We start from the raw sequence: 22624 nt of genomic DNA, 5'->3' as shown, positions 1-22624 counted from the left end.
AAGGAAGGCTCATCAGGACTGTGGGGAAGTCCTCAAGCCAGAGGCAGCTGTCAGAGGAGTACCGAGTCTTCCAGGATTGCCTGCCTTAGTATCTCTATTAAGATTCCACCATTGGTTGGGATCATGGACAGTGTGGCCTTAACAAAACTGTGTAGCAGTTCAGACCCTTCACCACTCATGCTCCTTGTAGTAGGAGGACTGCAAAGAACATTCTTGTGGCTGTCACTCATGGCACTCAGTTTATGAACACACTTATGTGTAGCCAGGGTGTCCAACTTTTAGAAATGGATATAGGCATATATAGCCATTGATGTAGCAGTGGCACTTTTCCAATGTCAATATACCTCAGAAATTTGTTTGGCATCCAACTCAGAAACTAGCAAACTGATTCTATAGGGACTTGTGAGGGAATGGAGCAGAGGGGAGCCATAGCCAAATAACCAGAGCCCTGTCAGAGGATGCTTTAGAAGGTCTTGTCTTACATCATGGGAACTATGGCAGCCTTGTATCGAGTTACAGATGTCACAACCTTTGTTTTTTTCCATTTCATATGTGGTAGGGACAGTAATTCTCACCAAATATTCCACGAGTTCTCCTGATGTATGCCAGCCTCCTTTGAAGTTAGAATTATGTGACTAGATTGAGCCAATGCACCATGGGAATAAATTATTTGTATCACTGCCAGTTAGTTAGTGGACAGATATGGGTTTTCCACATTTTCTTCAGTTTTGTTAGCAATATGAAAATATAGAGCTGCAAGACTGAAGAAGCCTGGAAGACTAGTCATCAAATAGAGGACAGACTCTGCTACCCAGAAAAAGTACCATACCTGCACAAGATGACATAATCCATCAGAATCCAAGAATCAGCTAAAGCAATGAGTCAAAGAGGAAAATGTTATTATGAATAATCTCAAATTTCATAGGTGAGTTCATTCTCCTTGGTATCTTTCCCTGGTTCCTAACTGTAATTCTGGAGAGGCAGGCAAGCTCTGTATATTTTCCTTTGGTGAGCCACATGTGCATACTCTGCATGTCCTGAGCTCTACCTGTTTAAGTTGGACTCTGCTTTTACCCAGGAGTTCAAAAAAGCAACCTCACATAACACACTTAGGGAGAGGTACAACCGCCAACAAGAATTATTTTGGTAATCTGTGTCTAGTTCACCATAAGGCTAGTGGGCATTTAGGTAGGCATATGAACTCAGATAAAACACTGATTCTGTGTGTGTGTGTGTGTGTGTGTGTGTGTTTGTGTGTGTGTATTTGAGTTAGCAGCAATGAAGAGTATTTTATATCAGGAGAATAACCAGCATTATCAGAAAAATATCCTACTGATTACATATTTCAAAGATAGGTACCTCAGAATAAGTATTTTGCAAAATCTCCCTGGGTAGAATATGCACATAATTATGAGCTACTTGTATACAAGGAAAAGAGACAAAAGTCAAGGATAAATAACACCAATATTTAAGGGCAATTAAATGGATGGTAACAAAGTACACTGAGAAAGAATCATCAGGAATAGACACACTATTAGGAATTAGAAGAGAATGGAAATGTTTCCGAAATGAAAGGACCAAATTTTAAATGAGGAATAATCAAATATAAAAAAAATTAACAAAAAATTAAAAGAAAACTGAAATGAATTCATAGAAATTAACACTGTAGAGGTAAGTGATTATTTTTCCAGACTAATTCCAGAAAAATGTCAGATACCAAAGCCTGTCTGCATTAAGCAATGAGGAAATGGTGTTGCATTTGGATTTCTGAGAACTTACATCTAGTACTGAAGGAAGAGTTCACATGACTGTATATCTGCACAAGATCGCATATTTTGGCTGGTACAGAATTACTAAGCCTTGCATTTCCCGAACAGGAAAAATATCCTTAAAGTATTACATGACTATGTGATTTCCAAATTTTCAGTTTTTTCACACAATTTGTATGGAATTATGAGTAATAGAGAAGTTTTCTCCAGGAAGCAGAACATTTTATTTCAGCAGCATTCTCCTAACTGCAGCATCATCTCCTTTTCAAATCCAAAAGCAAAATGAATTTCCTACAAAACATTTCTACTCCATCTTTGCTGGATCATATGGTAGTTCAAGTTCTAATTTTTTGAGGAACCTCCATACTTTTTTCTATAACATCTTCATTTTGCATTCCCATCAACAGTGTGCAATAGTTCCAATTTCTCCACACCTTCAGTAAACTTGTCTTTTTTTTATGAGTGCAAAATTTCTTGCCAGCTGGTAGAAACTGGCCCCAGCACACCACTGCCAAGGGTGCCAGTAAAGAGGAAGATCCAGGTTCTGTAGGGCCCAAACTATATAAAATTTGATGAACCCTGAGAAAAAGAATACAAAATTTAAGGTCCTGACTTTGAAAAGAGCCCTATTCAAGTAAGTGATCCTGATGCTTTTGCTTTCTCAGCTCCATGATAAATCTACTCTTTTTTGGTAAACAGGTGTCTCGACTGGCTAAAGTGGATACAAATCTTTCAAAGAGGAGAAGCAGTAACAAGAGGAAGATTGAGTAAGTGCCACTGGGGCAAATCACAGGCTAGATAAAAGTTAGGAGCTCTGAAGAGAAGTAAGGAGATTAGACTGAAACAAGAAGATTCAGGTCAACCTAAGGAGCATAAGGAAAAACAGGACATGCTATCCTCGGGTCATGAAACTGAACTGGCAGGCTCTTTTGATGTCATGAGACGAGGGTTTTGGGCTGCTTCACCGATTCAAAGCCTCTTCTGGATTCAAGTTGGAAGAGGTTGAGACTAAAAATACAGAGAAAACATCAGACATCATTTAGGTGATTCAAGTGCAGATGTTTTATTATTTCATGCTTTAAACCCTCAGCAGTGAAAATAGAGGTGAGGGTGAAATTATTTTTCCCTTCTTGGTTTAGGTCAGTTTCTGATGATTTATTTGGTAATGTCCTTCTTCTAGGCCAAGGTCATTAGAGACTGTTGCTGAAAGAGAAAACAAAATAAAACAACACAAAGTGCCAGTGTTGCCTTTTTTTTTTTTTTTTTGAGCTCTAATATAAGTAATTTAAAGGGCACAGTTAACTGAAGGGAAAGGATCAGAAAAATAAAAACTAATTCCAGAAAAAACAATTATCTGTTACCTCAACTGCAAATACTCTTAGTTTTATAATAGAAGTGACCGCCTCAAATTCCCTAACTTGTTCATTTGTCTATGTTTGGAAACTATTTAGGTCAATAAAACAAAGTGCCTTGCAATTTCCATTCTAAGTATATGAACTAATTTTAATTTAGAATAAAAGAAAAAAATGTGAGAATTCTAAGTACAATCACAGTTAATAAAATATAAAAATACTATATATATGCACACATCCATTCATGTGTATAAATCTATATATTAAAATGTTGTAACAATGACCATCCTAGGTGCTAAGATTAAGGATGATTATTTGATTCTTTTGCATATGTATATTTTTAAAATGAATGTTTATTTCTTGTTACAACTGTAATAGGATGCAGAATGATACACACACTGACATACATATAGAGTGTATTGAATGACTTCAAAAGGACAGTCAAGGCTAGATTTGGGCATTCCAAGGTTTCTGGATGGAAAAGGATCTTAATGTAATTAAAATCTAAAATCACCCTTCATAATTATGAAAAATGAAACCAGTTTAAAAAAATGTTGCAAACTTCAGTACAAAACTGAAAATGACAAAAATTTTGGAACAAGATAAAGAATGTTTAAAAAAAGGAATTTATTAACAGTAGGCTAGTCCCCAAATCCCAATTTACATAACAAGAATCAGAGAAATGAGAGATGGGAAAGAGTAAAAATATACTAAGCATCTCTCATAAAACGGAAGTCTCAAAAATGCCTGTAATCTCATATAACTATATTGTATGTTTTCTACCTGTGTCACACTCATTATAGAAATAGCTCATTACTAAATGACATGGTGAAAAGTACCAAAGAAAATGAATTAGGATAGTAAAATTAAAATTTAAGGTATACTATAGCTCAGAAAGTAAACCATTCACATATCTAATTGCCTAATAATAAATTACTTATAAAAGTTACAACCTGGTATAATGGATTGGTGATTATCACCACAAGTAGATAATCTGGCAATAAGGATAAAAAACAATGATAGTGTACATATTATATTTATGCTTTGATCAATTTCTCTTCTAGTATATACCCTGAGACTATAATTCGACAATTGCTCTAAAATGTGTATTTATATAATAATGCTTATTATGGGGTGTTTACAACAATGAAAAACTGGAAGTAGTCTAAATATTAATAATAATGGATTTTTAAGATGAATTATTTTTCATTTTTAAATTGCATACTAAAAATAAATAAATTGGGGATCCCTGAGTGGCTCAGCAGTTTAGCGCCTGCCTTTGGCCCAAGGTGTGATCCTGGAGTCCCAGAATCGTCCCACATCAGTCAGGCTCCCTGCATGAAGCCTGCTTCTCCCTCTGCCTGTCTCTCTCTCTCTCTCTCTCTCTCTCTCTGTATCTCTCATGAATAAATAGATAAAATATTTAAAAATAAATACATAATAAATAAATAAATAAATTGAATACTGTATGTCACAAAATGATGACATGGGCCTATATTTTATGACATGCATAGTTGTGCATAATAGTCTCTAAACAAAAGTATAAATATATCTATGTTTTGCTTAGAAAAATATTTAAGAAGATATGCATTTATATTGTTAATGGAAATTTTCTTTGGTTATTGTGATTATGAGAAACTTTTCCTTAATTTATCTATCTACCAAAGTATCTGAGCTATTTTAATTAATATTTGATAGTACATTAAAAATCAGAAAGATGTTATTTGAAAATAAAAGCTCTATATCTTATTCATTGTTAGTACTAAAGTTTATGTGGATACCACTATTTTCTTTCTATATGAGTTTCAGAATCTTTTTCTCAATTCTCCATGTCCATGTATCCAAAAATATTTTGATTGAGTTTATGTTAAATATACAGAAACTTAAATACACATAGATGACTGAGTTGAAAGAGAGGCAAGCAAGATTTAAAGTTAAAAGTATAGCAAAGGGAGAAGTAAGGACAATCAGCTTCAAATTAATTGGAAAAGGAAAAAATATTTTTGCTAATTGACTCATGGGGAATTAGACTTCATGGGGAATTATCTTTGCCAAAATTCAGGAAAATAAAATCAAGTTAATAATTTAAAATAGATGTAAAATTTAAGTACAATAAATACAGTTTTAAAAATGAAAATAAGTTTTACAAATTTAATTGAATCCAGGGCGCCTGGGTGGCTCAGTTGGTTGAGTGGCCAACTCTTGGTTTTGGCTCAGTTTATGTTCTCAGAGTGGTGTGATCCAGCCCTGAGTCAGCTCCATGCTCAGTGAGGAGCATGAGATTCTCTTGAAATTCTCTCTCCCTCTCTCTCTGCCCCTACTCCCTCCAAATAAATAAATAAACCTTTTAAAAAAGTTTTGATAAAAAAATTTAATTGAAACATAATAGACGCTAGATGGTTCAACAGTGATTAAAAAGTATGTTGTACCAATATATACTCCTACCTGAAATGTGCCAGAGACCTAATTCCTTAATATTCTCAAGAACCCTTAATGTTGCCAGTTCTTTTAATTTTAGCCACTTTTGTAGGTTTAGGAGACTCTCATATCTCTTTTGTCTTTTTCGGATAATGACGTTTGAATTTTTCATGTTCTGAGGCTTTTGTTATCTTTTGTGAAGCCTTTTATCTATTAGGCAAGAAGCTATTTGCCTATTAGGTTATCCCACCTTATGTTACTGATCTGTAAGGATTTTTTATATATTCTGAATGAAAGTACTCATTGAAAATATGTTACAAAAATCTTCTACATTGTAGCTTCCCTTTCCCTTTCATTAGTCTTTTGGGAAGCAAAACATCTTAAATTTAAAAAAAAAAATTATTGATTTTAGTAAACCCTTAAAGGAGATCTCTTAACAAACTTTTAATTATTGTTAATAATAGGGACAATATTGTACAGCAGATCTCTAGACCTTATTAATTGTGCATAACTGAGATTTTATTCTCCTTGATTAGCAACACCTATTTTGTCCTCCTCCCAGACTGAGGCAACCACCATTCTACTCTATGTTTTTATGAATTTCACTACTTTGGATACCTCACATAAGTAAAATCATGAAGTTATTTGTCCTTCTGTGACTACTTTATTTCACTTAGCTCACCTATGTTGTAAACTAAGATTCACCTATGTTGTCACATATACAGGATTTCCTTCTTTTTTCATGCTGAATGACATTCAACTTTATGTATATACCACATTTTCTATATCCATTGATGGATATTTAGTTTGTATCCACATCTTGATTATTGTTAAATAGTGCTGCAATGAATATGAGAATGTTAATATCACTTTGAGATCCTGATTTCAATTCTTCAGGCTAAATATCCAGAAATAGGATTACTGGATCATACTGAAGTTCTATTTTTAATTTTTTTTGAGAAATCATAAACAGTTTTGCATAGTGGATGCAATAATTTGCATTCTCACCAACAAAGTACAATGATTCCAATTTCTCTATAACTTTGCCAACACTGTTGACTTATTTTTTTTATAACAGCCATTTAACAGGTGATGCCTCACTGTGGTTTTGATTTGCATTTTCCTGATGATTAGTGATGTTTCCCGTTGTTTCACATACCTATTAGCCATTAGTATGGCATTTTAGAAGTGTTTATTGAAGACTTTAGCCCACTTTTAAGTCACATTATTAGGGGGTTTTGTTTGCTTTTGGTTTGGTTTTTTGTTTTGTTTTGTTTTGTTTTGTTTTGGAGAAAAGGACTCTCAAATACATTAACTCACTTTTTGATTGATTGAATGATTAAAAAGTAAGAAATACAATGATGATACTTATTCTGACAATTTTTTTTCAAATTAAGAAATATTTTTTATTTCTTATTTAATTTAAATTCAATGTGCCAACATATAACACCAAGTGCTCATTTCATCCTGTGCCCTCCTCAATGTCCATCACCCAGTTACCCCATTCCTCCACTGAACTTCCCCTTCGGCAACCCTTCATTTGTGTCCCAGAGTTAGGAGTCTCTTTTTGTCTTCCTCTTTAATTTTTCCCCACAGTTTCCTCCCTTTCCCTTACATCTGAATCTTTGGGGTAAATATCCATAGTGCAATTGCTGGGTCGAAGGGTAACTCTATTTTTAACTTCCTGAGGAACCTCCATACTGTTTTCTAGAGGGGCTGCACCAGCTTGCATTCCCACCAACAGTGCAAGAGGGTTTCCTTTCTCCACATTCCTGCCAACATTTGTTGTTTCCTGTCTTGTTAATTTTCGCCATTCTCACTGGTGTGAGGTGGCATCTCATTATGGTTTTGATTTGTATTTCCCTGATGGCAAGTGATATGGAGCATTATTTCATGTGCCAATGGCCATGTGTAGGTCTTCTTTGGAGAAATGTCTGTTCATGTCTTCTGCCCATTTCATGACTGGATTGTTTCTTGGGTGTTGAGTTTGACACATTATTTACAAATCTTGAACTCTAGCCTTTTATCTGTCATTTGTGAATATCTTCTCCCATTCTGTAGGTTGTATTTTTTTAAAGACTTTATTTATTCATGAGATACAGAATGAGAGAGAGAGAGAGAGAATGACAGGCAGAGGGAGAAGTAGGCTCCATGCAGGGAGCCCAATGTAGGACTCCATCCCAGGTCTCCAGGATCATGTCCTGGGCTGAAGGCAGCACTAAACTGCTGAGCCATCGGGGCTGCCCTGTAGGTTGAATTTTAGTTTTGTTGATTGTTTCCTTCATTGTGCAGAGAAGCTTTTTATCTTGATGAAGTCCCAATAGTTCATTTTTGCTCTTGTTTCCTTTGCCTTCATAGATGAGTGTTGCAAGACGTTGCTGTGGCCAAGTTCTTAATAGGTTGTTGCCTGTGTTCTCCTCTAGGATTTTGATGGATTCTTGCCTCACATAATTTAGATACTTCAACCACTTTGAGTTTATCTTTGTGTATGGTATAAGAGAATGGTACAGTTTCATTCTTCCACATGTGGCTGTCCAATTTTCCCAGCACCATTTGTTGAAGGGCTGTCTTTTTTTCCAGTGGATATTGTTTTTTGCTTTGTAGAAGCTGAATTGACCATAGAGTTGAGAGTTAATTTCTGGATTCTCTCTTCTGTTCCATTGACCTATGTATCTGTTTTTGTGCCAGTACCACACTGTCTTGATGATCAGTGTTTTGTAATACAGCTTGAAGTCAGGCATTGTGATGCCCCCAGCTTTGGTTTTCTATTTCAACATTCCTCAGGCTATTTTCAGGAACTTTTCTGGTTCAACACAAACCTTAGGATTATTTGTTTCCACTCTGTGAAGAAAGTCCATGGTATTTTAATAGGGATTGCATTGAATGTGTAAATTGCTCTGGGTAACCTAGACATTTTCAGAATATTTATTCTTCCAATCCATGAGCAGGAAATGTTTTTCCATATCTTTGTTTCTTCCTTGATTTCTTTCATAAGTGTTCTGTAGTTTTTAGAGTACAATCCTTTACCACTTTAGTTAGGTTTATTACTAGGTATCTTATGGTTTTGGGTGCAATTGCAAATGGGATTGATTCCTTAATTTCTCTTTCTTCAGTATCATTATTAGTGTATAGAAATGCAACTGAATTCTGCATTGATTTTGTATCCTGACACATTGCTGAATTTCTGTATGAGTTCTAGCAATTTTGGGGTGGAGTCTTTTGGGTTTTCTATGTATAGTATCATGTCATCTGCAAAGAGAGAGAGCTTGACTTCTTTGCTAATTTGAATGCCTTTTATTCCTTTTTGTTCTCTTATTGCTGAGGCTAGGACTTCTAGTACTATGTTAAGCAACAGCAGTAAGAGTTGGCATCCCTGTCATATTCCTGAACTTAGAGGAAAACTCTATTTTTTCCCATTGAGAATGACATTTGCTATGGGCTTTTCAAAGATTTTTTTTTATTTATATATTCATGATAGACAGAGAGAGAGGGATGGAGAGAGAGAGAGAGAGAGAGGCAGAGACACAGGCATTGGGAGAAGCAGGCTCCATGCCAGGAGCCCAACGCGGGACTCAAACCAGGGTCTCCAGGATCATGCCCTGGGCTGCAGGCGGCGCTAAACCGCTGCGCCACCGGGTCTGCCCCTGGTCTTTTCTTTTATTGATGTGATCCATCACGCTGATTGTTTTATGAATGTTGAACCACCTTTGTATCCCAAGGATAAATCTCACTTGATCATGATGAATAATTCTCTCCATGTACTGTTGGATCCTATTGTTCTCTTAGTGAGAACTTTGCATCCATATTCATCAGGAATCTTCATCTGTAATTCTCCTTTATAGTGAGGCCTCTGTCTGGTTTTGGAATCAAGGTAATGCTGGCCTCATAGAATGAGTTGGGAAGTATTCCCTCCATTTATATCCTTTGAAAAAGCTTTAGTAGAGTATGTATTATTTTTTCCTTAAATGTTTGGTAGAATTCTCCTGAGAAGCCATCTGGCCCTGGACTTTTGTGTCTTGGGTGGTTTTTGATGGCTGCTTCAATTTTGTTGCTTGCTACTGGTCTGTTTAGGCTTTCTATTTCTTTCTGTTTCCGTTTTGGTAACTTATAAGTTTCCAGGAATGCATCCATTTCTTCCAGATTGCCTAATTTGTTGGTATATAGTTGCTCATTATACATTCTTAAAGCCATTTGTATTTCCTTAGTGCTGGTCATGATCCCTCCTCTGTCATTCCTCATTTTATTAATTTGATTTTTTTTTCTTTTTAATAAGTTTGGCTAGAGGTTTATCTACCTTATTAATTCAGCTCCTAGTTTTGTTGATCTGTTCTACTATTCTTCTCATCGTTATTTCATTAAGTTCTGCTCTAAACTTTCTTATCTCTCTTCTATTTTGTTTAGGCTTTATTTGCTGTTCTTTCTCCAGATCCTTTAGGTGTAACGTTAGCTTGTGTATTTGAGATTTTTCTGATTTTTTGAGGGAGGTTTGTATTGAAATGTACTTCCCTCTTAGGATGGCCTTTGCTTTATCCCAAAGATTTTGAACAGTTGTGCTTTCATGATCATTAGTTTGCATGAATCTTTTTAATTCTTCTCTAATTTCTGGGTTGACCCATTCATTATTTATTAGGATAATCTTTAGCCTCCAAGTGTTTGAGTTCTTTCCAAATTTCTTCTTGTAATTGAGTTCAAGTTTCAAAGCACTGTGGTCTGAATATATGCAGGGAATAATTCCTATATTGAGACCTCATTTGTGACCTAGTATGTGGTATATTCTAGAGAAAGTTCCAGTGCAATTGAGAAGAGTGTGTATTCTGTTGCATTAAGATGGAATGTTCTATATATATCCATGAATTTCATATGGTGCAGTGTGTCATTCAAAGCCTTGTTTCTTGGTGATCTCCTTAGAAGATCTGTCCCTTCATGAGATTGGAGTGCTGAAGTCTCCGACTACTAATGTATTATTATCTATGTGTTTCTTTACTTTGGTTATTATTTGGTTGATATAATTGGCAGCTCCCACATTAAAGGCATAAGTATTCAAAATTGTTAGGTCTTCTTATTGGATAGACCCTCTAAGTATGATACAATGCCCTTCTTCATGTCTTACTACAGTCTTTTGTTTAAAATCTAATTTATCTGATATAAGGGTTGCTACCCCATCTTTCTTTTGAGGTCTATTTGTATGGTAAATGATTCTCTACGCCCTCATTTTCAGCCTGAAGGTGTCCTTAGATCTAAAATGAGTCTCTTGTAGACAGCATATAGATGGGTCTTGCTTTCTTATCAAATCTGATGCCCTGTATCTTTGACGAGCATTTACCCCATTCACATTCAGGATAACTATTGAAAGATATGAATTTAGTATCATTGTATTATCTGTACAGTTGCCATTTCTGCAGATTGTCTCTTTCTTTGGGCTCTCTCTTCACTTACAAGATCCCTCTTAATAGTTCCTGCAGAGCTGGTTTGCTGGTCAGATATTCTTTCAGTCTCTGTCTCGGAACCTTTGTATCTCTCCTTATATTCTGAATGACATCCTTGCTAGATAAAGTATTCTTGGCTGCATGTTTTTCTCATTTAGTACCCTGAATATATCATGCTAGCCCTTTCTGGCCTGCCAGGTCTCTGTGGATAGGCCAGCTGTTAATCTGATATTTCTCCCCCTATTTGTAAAGAATCTCTTGTCTCAAGCTGCTTTCAGAATTTTCTCCTTACCTCAAATTTGCAAGCTTCACTATTATATGTTGGGGTGTCAATTTATTTCTGTTGATTTTGGAAGGGATCCTCTGTATCTCCTGGGTAGAATGCCTATTTCCTTCCCCAGATTAGTGAAGTTCTCAGCTATGATTTGTTCAAACGTACCTTCTGGTTCTCTCTCACTCCATGAATCCCAATAATATAGGTGTTTGTTTTTTTCAAACTCACTTATTTCTCAGAGCCTCTCCTCATGGGATCTTTGTTCTTTTTCTCTCTTTTCCTCAGCTTCCTTCATCTCCGTCAACTTGTCTTCTATGTCATTTATTCTCTCTTCTGACTCATTTACTCTAGCTGTTCAAGCATCCCATTTAGACTGCATCTCAGTTAGATTATTTTTAATTTTGGCCTGATTATATCTCAGTTCTGCACTAAGAGATTCTCTATAATCTTTTATGCTGTTTTCAAGTCCAATTAGTAACTTAATAATTGTAATTCTGAATTCTATCTCTGATATTTTACTTAAGTCCATATCCAATAGCTATGTGGCAGAGAGTATTACTTCTCATTCTTTCTTTTTCAATGAATTCTTCCTTCTAGTCATTTTGTCCAGTGCAGAATGGCTGTATAAGTGAGCAGAGTCAAAAATATCAGCCAAAACCCAAGGAAAATACACACTAGACAATTCTGAAGAGGCCAGGAACAAGAAAATAAAAGAAAAAAGACAAAGGAAAAGAAAAAAAATTTTAAAAAGGAGGGAAATAGTGGAGGAGAGAGAATGCAATCTCACAGAGTGGACCAAGATGGCGATTCATTTAGTTCTAAGTGTATTTTGTTCTGTAGGTTAAAAGATACTAAGTTCCAAAATTACTTTAAAAAAGCAAAACATATATTACACAAAAATAAAATTGAATGTGATTAAAGGAAGCCAAAAATGAAGAATATATCTATAAAATGCAATTGTAAAATATGAAAATCAACAAAGAAAAAACTTAAAAATGAATAGTTGATAAAATATCATAGTTAAAATGGGAAAAAAGAAAGAACATTGGGAAATTATAACCTGAAAGATAAATAAATCATAAGAAAAACAGCTCGAGTTTTATATACTAGTTTCCCCTAATCCTGGGATTTTCCAGTGCTGTTTGGTCAGTAACTTGCTGTTCCCCTGTTCTTCCAGCTGATCTTCTGAGAGAGAGGCCTGCTGCACCATCTGTGCCTGAGTGGAGATGCCCTGCCCTTTGCCAGGTGGCTGGGCTCAGTGTAAACAGTTTGGCCTGTGAGGCCTTTGTTCTTAAAGGCCACAGCTCTCTTGCCAGAAGCGGTCAATTTTCTATTTTAGAGTTCCAGCTATTCTTTCTTTACATCTCAGGTTGAATTCATAGGTGTTCAGGATGGTTTGAAAGTTATCTGGCTAAATTTGGGGGACCAGATGAAATGAGGACCCCTAGTCTTCTGCCATCTTGCCTCCAATCCTTACTGTTCTCTTAATATGGTGAATTACATTACACTGGCTTTCTAATTTTAAACCAACCTTTCATTCCTAGATCACCCTTCCCTTCCATGGCTATTTATTTATCTTTTACAATGCTAACTATATTTACTTGGATATGTTTTGTTTAAAATTGATGCATCTTTAATCAGAAAATGATCTGCAGTTTTCCTTTCTAGTAGTACCTTTGTCAAGTCTTGGTATTAAAATTAGAGGAGTCACATGGAAAAACTTAGGAAATGCTTCTTTTTATGTTTTCCAGAGGAGTATGTGTAAGATAGCTATTCTTTTTTCAATATTTGGAAGATGTAATGGTTTGATTTATTTTCCCAACTCTTTACTTTTTTCTTAATTTATGATTATTCATCCATATTTTTTGCAATGTGACTTTTTAGTATCTCTTATTAGAGTGGAGTATATCACACACATCCATCCACTCAGTGATGTGGAGTTTGATACTGTGACTTGTTTATTCAATGCACTATAAGATGATGTGATTAAGCAAGTACTGCTCAGTTTGTCTTGGCTTTTTTGTTCCTGATGCATGCCATGAAAACAATATGCCCAAGTATTAACTTTGTGAGAAAGTTTTAAATGAGTTTCCAGATCTTTAATGGAAAACTTATTCATATTTTCAATTTTTCTCTATTCTATTTTGGGAAAGATGGAAAGATGTGTTTTTGGAAAAATACATATATTTCATCTAAAGACTTAAATTTATTGATTTTAAGTTCTCACCAGTATTCTCTTTTCTTCTAATGTCCAAAAAATCAAAATTAAAAACTATGCAATTTTATTACCTGATATTGGTATTTTATAACTTTACTCCTTTTATTTTGAAATACTGGCTAATTTTTTTTGTTTGTTTCCATGGGCTTCAACAGATAATGTTTACAAACACTTGTTTTAATGAAAGAAGATGTTAGGTGGAGGACACATTATACACTTTCAAATGAGTTAAGCATATGGCTATTCTCATATCTTTCTAAAACTACACATACACTTATATCTTAATGAAAAACGATGTTACTTGAAAGAGAATTTATACATAGTGTAGTTTAAGTTATATGCATTAATCTTTTCAAGAATCAGCATCTGTCTTTGCTCATTTTTATGTTATTTTCTGTTTATTTTCTTTTTCATTTATTTCTGCTCATTCCTTAATTATTTCTTTTCATCTGCTATCTTTGAGTGCAATACTTTCTTCTTTTTCTATCTTTTTTGATAGAGATTATAATGAAAAAAATCCCCATTTGATTCCGGTAAGGTGCATTTCATTGTGATTAAAGGGATTGAAGTATAATCTTGCCTTGAGTGTAGCAATATGCCTAATTTTTGTAGAGCATAAAACAGTCTGTCTTAACAATAGGATTAGGAAGGTGACTACCTATATTTAATAGTGCTTCTTTTATTTTTAGAAATATTTTATTTACATTCTTTTTTTTTTTTTTTTTTAAATTTATTTATGATAGTCATACAGAGAGAGAGAGAGAGAGGCAGAGACACAGGCAGAGGGAGAAGCAGGCTCCATGCACCGGGAGCCCGACGTGGGATTCGATCCCGGGTCTCCAGGATCGCGCCCTGGGCCAAAGGCAGGCGCTAAACCGCTGCGCCACCCAGGGATCCCTTATTTACATTCAATTTAGTTAACATATGGTGTATTATTAACTTCAGGGGTAGAATTTAGTGATTCATTAGTTGCGTGTAACATTCAGTGCTCACTACATCAAGTGCCCTCCTTAATGCTCATCACCCAATTACTCCATCCTCCACTCACCTCCCCTCTAGTAACTGTTAGTTTGTTTCCTATAGTTAGGAGTCTCTTATGATTTGCCTCCCTCTTTGTTTTTATCTTATTTATAGTGCTTCTTTTATTTTTTTTAAAAGATTTATTTATTCAGAGAGAGAGAGAGAGAGAGAGAGGCAGAGACACAGGCAGAGGGAGAAGCAGGCTCCATGCAGGGAGCCCGGCGTGGGACTCGATCCTGGGTCTCCAGGATCACACCCCGGGCTGCAGGTGGCGCTAAACCACTGCACCACCGGGGCTGCCCTATAGTGCTTCTTTTAAAATTAATAATGTCCCCAATTCAGACATGTATTCCAACATTTGTTCCACAAATATCACAGCATGCAACTTTGTACTGCAAGGATGAAGACAGAACTTGAAAAATAATCTGAGGTGCTCTATAAAATATTCTCTCCTTTTATATTCTATCCTTCATGTGGTAAAAGAAATTTTTATATACTGACAGTGAAGGGAGAATATATAATTTTATAAAATGTTCTATTTGATTACTCCATAATCTGATCTCTAAATTTACTTTCTCAGATGAATTAAGACAGTAAAATGAATGAAAATTCTAAGGCTTTATCTTATTAATAGTAATTTTTCTGAGATAACTGTAACTATAAGCATGAATGATATCCCTTATAAAATTAGCCCTCTTTGTATTTGGCAGTAAAATGTCATTAAGATATAAGTGCTCCTTCCCAATGCTCAAAACAAAAATCTCACAAATTATGTGCTTATTGATGCCTGTGTGTGTATACACAAAAATCACTCCTTTAGTGTAGTTTGGGGAGGAGAAGTTGAGATATCAAGAAAATAAGTTTTATTGTTTATTATTATAAATACTAATAATAGTGAAAACCATAAAGAATATTATGAACAAATGTTTTGGTTTCAAATTAACAATTTTGAAGTTCTGCTAAGCAATGATCAAAACATGCAATGCACCAAAAGGAAAAAAAAAAACAATTCCAATGCACAATGGCTAATCACATTGTTCTACACTCACCTTACACTGGGTGATAACTTGCTGTTACTACTGCTTTCTTCTGACACAGACCTATTAAATTGACAAAATTTATTTTAAGTGTGGAAATTTAAAAATATTGAACCAAGTGACTATTTGAATGAAGAATATTTTTCAAAGAAATAGAGTGATTCATTAAATAAAATGTTTCCTTTCAACAAAAATAGATACATTTCAATAAAATAGATACTGTTCTTTTTCCTTGAAGTAGACTAACATACAGTGAGTGTTATATTAATATCATGGGGGAAATTTAATGATTCAAAAATTCTATACATTACTCAGTGCTCATCAAGGAAAGTATGCAGTATTTTATACCAATTATCCCCTTCATCTCTTTCACCTAAGCCCCCACACCCTCTCTGGTAACCAGTTTGTTCTCTGTATTTAAGATTCTGGTTTTTTGTTTCTTTTAAAAAGTTCTGTTTGTTCCTTTGTTTTGTTTCTTAAATTCCACATATGAGTGAAATCATATGATATTTTTCTTTCTCTGATTGATTTATTTCACTTAGTATTATACCCTGTAGGCCCATTTATGTTATTGCAAATGGCAAGATTTCATTCTTTTTATGGTTGAGTAATATTCCATTGTGTATATATACCACATCTTCTTTATCCATTCATCCATAGATGGATGTTTCATATTAGAAATGCCATCATCCACCTTGCTTTGTTGACTAACTCCTATTATCTTCATTTTACATTTATTCAATTATTTATAGGCCCACATTTGTACAGACACATCCTCTGATTCTATGATATCCTTAACTCCTCAGGTCAAATTAAGCCAAAAACTTAAAGTAGCAGTTAAATATTTGTTAATTTTTCTACATTTTTCTATTTTTTCTTTCTTTCATAACACGTATTTGTATCTTTTCTTCCTACCAATTCTTGGAAGTTAAAACTAGAGGAAAATACCTCTGTGGAAAAATATAGTAAATTATGAATAAGGGGCTTAATAATTGTGTCTAAATATTTATGTAACTGGTTACACATAATGTAGTGATTGCACTTACCAATTTAGTATAATCAAAAGTTCATGATATATTGGAAAGCTATTTTTATCTCCCATTTTGTAGAGTTGTATATAGAGAGAAAGCTTAAGAACATAGAGATTAAACTTGCTCAAGGTATCATAGTTTCTGCATGTAAGATTTAGGAAGTAAAACTAGGGTTTCTCAGGCTAAATACATTTTTTTCCATTTCATGATGCTTCCTCCTATCTCCTAATGTGTGTTTTGAACTGCACATGTAATTTATAAATGACTTTATAAATTAGCAGCATCAATATTTAAGAAAATAAATATTTTGGAAGTAGGTTCATAAATACTATCTTCGGCTGAGAGAGCTGTTCTGATAAAGTTGTTTACCACTGGTCTGAGAATCTGTAGCTAAAAAAATTTATCTTTTGAAAGTTCCCTTGAAGTTCAGTGTTACACATTCTCAGAAGCCTTTGGACAATGAAACTATTTAGACAGGGTTGGCAGACTAAGAGGCTGAATAAACTTATGCTATACTCTTGTCAGCCATATCTCCTCTTCAAGTGATACTAGTGGTAAAATGAATGGTGTTAGTAATGAGTAAAACTAGGGAAAAAAAAGGGAGGGTATCAAACTGCTTTGAAATGTATCCCTCCACCTCTCCTCACATTATTCTATCTACAGTCTTAGATTATTCCTGATGAAACATGAGTACTTTTTCCTTGACTCATTAAATTTAGTAAGAGTAAACATACATATACCTCTCACTTTCAGTTTCCCCTCTGTAGCACAGCTCTCTTATTTTTTTATGCTTTATTAAGACAACAGCAGTGATGATGAGCACAGGTAGAGAAATGTAGAAAATGAGTTGAAATTGGTGTTTTGAAAGAGTGGTATTTCCTTCCCTCAAGTTGCTTTTACCTATAATGGAAAATAACCATTTCAAATTTCAAAATAACCATTCAAATTAAAATTTCAAAGAGATTTTATTAACCAAACAAAAATATGGAGAGAATATCATTACCAACATTATTCCTAAACACTAAATATTTCACTCACATATATTATGAATTATGAATGTAATAAAATATTAAATATTAAATTACCATGTAAAATAGACTGTTACTAGTATTCTACTGATGTCTATGAGTTTTCAACATTACATCATACAGTGATTTATTTGATTGAAGATAATCTTTTATGAAGCACATGCTTAATACTTGCAAATATTTCTTCAGTTTCTATCTGATATAGCTTATCCAAAATTCAAACATGTATATCATAGAGAGTATTGAGATTGTACCCACAAATGAGAATTAAACCTGGGAAGTGTGGCATTTAATTTCTTTTACATTACTTAAATATCTTTCTAAAAATTAAAAATTAGTAGTCACTAAATAATTATTTAACTAAGTTCTTTAATCAAATATATAGCAATAAATTGTTAAAATGGCTCTATAATTATTTTGTAGAATGCATGGCTCAGGCTGGCTTTGACACATTTCTGACCAACTAATGTTAATTTCATATTTTTCTCATTAGTTTATTTTTAAAAAAATTTACTTATTTATTTTAATGAGAGAAAGCACACATGCATGCCTGTGAGCAGGGGTGCAAAGAGAGAGAGACAGACTCTCCAGCAGATTCTCCACTGAGCAGGGAGCCAACATAGGGCTCAATCTCATGACCCTGAGATCACAACCTGAGCCAAAATCAGGTCTAATGCTTAACTGACTGAGCCACCCAGGTGTCCCTCCGCATTAGTTCTTATTCATTCTCAGCTGACATCTGTATTCATTCCTGAGTATCTGATCTATGTGCCTCCTCTACTTCCACCTCTGTACATACCAGCCACCTATCTGGGTTTATAATGCATCAAGCTCTGCTTTCTCCACAATTGGCAAGCATTTTTTTAAATTGGTATAAAATACTGCTCTATCATTTCTCTGCCAGTTGAAACAATGGGGAAGCTGACAAGTAAAGAAACCACCACCACCACCACCACCCAGTTATAGTCAGGCATGATCACAGCTCAATATCCTCCTCTTAGGACTGCCCCAGTGCTTCTCCTCCAGTTCCCATATCATTTTTCAAGTCAGTTCAAGCTAGGAGCAAAACTTTCTTTCCAGTCAAACTTTTTGCTTGTGAATGGGGTTCTCAATATCTCTGGGATGAGGATTACATAATATTTGTAATGATAAAGCCAGTAAATCAAATGAAGAGAGCATCCTCTCTGGCTAAATATTGCAGATTGAGTCTTGGCTACTTTCATAGTCTTGTGGATAATCAAGGATACTACATGGGTTATTTGAAAAGGAACGTAATATATGCCCAAATGGTCTCAGAACATATGTAGGATTTCTAGGAACCAGAAAAAATGGTCATACCTCTTTACCCTCTGTCTAGTTCTAACAGGCACTTCTAATAATAACTGAGAAAGAATATTTTATTCATTTAATCACTCTGGGTTTCCGTTTTCTATTGGTTAAGACTATTCCTTTTTTTTTTTTTTTCTTTTTGGTTAAGACTAGTCCTTAGTAATATGCCTTCAAGTTTCTTCTATTTCATTCCAAGGTGTCTCAGGGAATTATTCAGGCACTTAATTATTCATGGTATTTCACCTCGTCCCTTTGATTACCCCCAACTGTCTTAGCCTTTATGACTCAAGAGTTTAACTGTTAAATCAGATTCCCTGAAACATAGTTCTTACCCCTACCAAACTTTATAGGTGAACATCAGATACAGAAAAAAAGGTTTTTCTCCTGAAAGAGCCTGAATCCATCAGCTGAAGCTGCCCAAAAGTTTTCCTTCTTAGGACCTGGTTGGCTCAGTGGTTGAGCATCAGCCTTTGCCTCAGGTCTGGGGGTCCTGGGATCAAGTCCTGCATCAGACTCCCCACAGAAGCCTGCTTCTCCCTCTGCCTATGTCTCTGCCTCTCTCTCTGTGTCTCTCATGAATACATAAATAAAATCTTTTAAAAAATAGTCAAACTTTTAATTATTCCTACTATATTTATATTCTCATTTTGAAAATTCTTGCATTTATGAATCTTAATAATATACAATAAGATAGCTTGCAAAATTTAAATACCAAGGAAAGACTTTTTAAAAAGAGGTAAACATCAATTGCTATTTCAAAGGACATATTATAAAATATTGTCATTATAAAATATTGTTACTTTTTTGCTCACTTTTTGGTTATACTATAAAATGCTATCAATTGACACTGGTAACTAGCTCTATTGTTCTGCTTAAAGAACAGCATTTATGTAACAAAAAATAAAAAATACAGAATATGTAATTTTAAATAAATATCTATTTTACACATATTTATGTGAAAATAATAATATATGTATAATTATATGTTACATGTTAAACTATTATTCCTTTTTTTTTTTTTTGGTCTGATAGAGTTTAATATGGCTGTGTGCTAGCTCTGTAAAAGTTGGTCACCTTAGGTATGCCTTCCCCCTAGTATCCAAGCTTCAGGTAAATCTGCCAGAATTTCATTATTTATTTGTCCCAAAAGAAAAGGGGTGAAGTTGGACGGACTCTGCTTCAAGGTTATTCTAGGTGGGTTCCAATATCTTCTAAAACCAAGGAATATCTCCCAGGTATTCCCAGTCCTATACAGGGCTGATTAATCTCAAAATACTACTCGGGGACCCCAGGAGAGATATTTTACAGAGGATAGTACAAAAGATTAGACTGGAGTCCTTACAATGCAGTAAAAAGGAATGAAAAATAGCCTGAAAAAATCTGATGGCATTAATATGACAATGACTACTAACAAACACTATTTTAAACCTGAAATGTGTGAGACCATCCAAAGTAATCAATCTAAATTAACTAGTCGAATTTTTTGCACCAGAATTTCTACTTTTAAATTGCCTAACACTGGGTAGACTTTTTGTTAGCAAACCATGTCAATGTTGATATAAAAAGTACAGAATGAACTTCTACCGTCTTAGATTTAAAAATCTTCGAAATGAAACAAAAACATATTTGTTGGTATCAGTTTCTTTGTAACCTAACTTGGAACCTATACTTTCATTTCTTCTCTCACATATTGTCTTGGATTAATGAAATTTGAAAGATACTAACCGGATGGAGCCTTGTGCCCATCATCTATACTTCCAAATTCTCCCTTCTTCTCCAGGCATGTAGGAGGAGCAAACCCCTGTTCACAGTGGCAATGATGTAAATTGTTGCAAACCTGGAGTAATCAGAAAATAGAACAAATAAAAATTTGTTCTATTTATGGACCAAAAACTACAGGCCAATGAATATTCTATACTTATTCAACAGAGAATTTATTTCAGAGAGTTCATCCAGTCCACAGAATTTAACTTAAACAGACAAATTCAATAAATTTTCATAAATTTTCTCTTGAAGTTGTCCATACTTTAGAAAGTATATTCAGCTTCTGCTGCCAAAGCAATTTTTTAAAAAAATTCTAAAACTTACCATTGTCAGACCCAAATATTGGTAATTACCAGTAACATTCCACTAATTATCATTTAGTTGCTAGTTTCACAGAACAGTCCAAACTCTGATTAACAAGCAAGAACTAGAAGGAAAATTCTAATGGCTTTTGTTTACCAGTTTCTACCTTCCCTCTGTGAAAATAAGATCATTTTGGTTATGTTATAATACATGGTGCACATAGTACATCCGCCCCATATATTTACCAAACACTTTATACATCCAGAATCATCTTAAACATTTCTACTTTATTTTCTCTAATAAATAGTTTGGCAAAATTTCTTAAGAAAATAAGTTTGAAGTTATAAATTATTGACTGTTAAATGACATTAAGCAGTATGAAAATTATTTTAAAATTATTAAAATAATTTTTAAAAATCTCTGAACTATTTCACTGAATTGTTCAAAGCATCTTGTTTAAAATGAAAATGAAAATTACTTACTCCATGGCTATTGCAATAAGAAGAATTGCACTGCTGAGTATTTATCTGGTATTGAATTTCTACACAGGAAAAGTTGATACAATACTAAAAGCAAAAGGAAGTGAAAAATAGTCATACAGATTGTGGATGGATAATACATAAGAAAAATTGAAGAAAATTTCAGAATTCACATTATCAAGAATTGGCATAAAAATACAAAAAACAAAATAATGTAATAATTGAAACATTGAAATAAATGTGAAATAAGCTATGTGCCTTCAGACTGTAAAGATGTAACTATATGTGAGAAGTTAGAAATTTTATTTGCTTACCATTTAGCACTAGAAGTCAACTTAAAAAGAGAACTATCTGGAAAAATAATTTGATTAGTCCTTTGAGTTAAAGAACTATCTAAAAAGCATTAAAAAAAATAATAACCCAGGCTCCACCTGAGACATTTCTGGGGGCAGGGTCCACATGATTATTGTGAGAGTTAAGGTTGAGAACTATGAAGTGGGCAGTTGAGTTAAAATTATGGGTATGAACAGCACAGGAAGATAGTTTACTATTCCATGTGAAAAAAATTGATGAGAAAGAGAACAGGAAGGATAACAGATAATTATATTAGGTAATATGACAACAGGAGATTCCCAGTTATGAGGTGGCTAAAAGGCCCTCAAAGAAAATGAGTGTCTCATGTGTGAATTTATACTGTTCTAATTTATGGCATCAATTTTTGTGCTCTTTCTTAATTATCAAAAAATTTTTCAGTAAATTCAATACTTGGTGAAAGGATTTCATTTTTTGAGTGAATTATGTCTTTGGATCATAATAACAAGTAGGTATGCAAAAAGAGGAGAAGGACCCTAGAAAAAAAAGATATTTGAGCCAATCTCCTTTAGAATTTAAGGAGAGAGAGAGACCTCAGATCATATTTATATTCCAAATGCTTCCAGATGAGCAAGATGTGATAGAAACTTTGGTTATTTTCATGGACTACTATCAAAATGTTTTATACAGAAATACATTTATTTAGCAAGCATATCTTGTGACTTTCTCTAAAAAAAATGAATGTCAAAAAAGACAAATATCATATGCTTTTCACTCATATGTGGAATTTAAGAAACAAAACATACTAAGAAAAAAAAGAGACAAATAAAAAAGAAACAGGCTCAGAACAAATTGTTGATACCA

The 22624-nt window shown here is 34.1% G+C and overlaps 1 protein-coding gene across 1 annotated transcript in view; it reads right to left on the bottom strand.

Annotated features, from left to right (window-relative positions):
* Window positions 1-2807: 2807 nt before the first annotated feature.
* LOC140604878 (disintegrin and metalloproteinase domain-containing protein 5-like) overlaps window positions 2808-22624 on the bottom strand; it is a 134771-nt gene continuing 114954 nt past the window's right edge. The window contains exons 17-21 of the mRNA XM_072776546.1: window positions 21452-21535; window positions 20628-20739; window positions 17286-17445; window positions 15527-15577; window positions 2808-2972 (exon numbers count right to left, since the gene is read on the bottom strand). Coding sequence (XP_072632647.1) covers window positions 2960-2972; window positions 15527-15577; window positions 17286-17445; window positions 20628-20739; window positions 21452-21535 — 420 coding nt within the window. The 3' untranslated portion in view covers window positions 2808-2959. The remainder of the gene's footprint in view (window positions 2973-15526; window positions 15578-17285; window positions 17446-20627; window positions 20740-21451; window positions 21536-22624) is intronic.

This window comes from Canis lupus, chromosome 15, assembly GCF_048164855.1.
Source record: "Canis lupus baileyi chromosome 15, mCanLup2.hap1, whole genome shotgun sequence".
Classification (NCBI taxonomy): domain Eukaryota; kingdom Metazoa; phylum Chordata; class Mammalia; order Carnivora; family Canidae; genus Canis; species Canis lupus.
The sequence above is the reverse complement of the archived record's forward strand: the minus strand, read 5'-3'. Positions and strand labels throughout refer to the sequence as shown.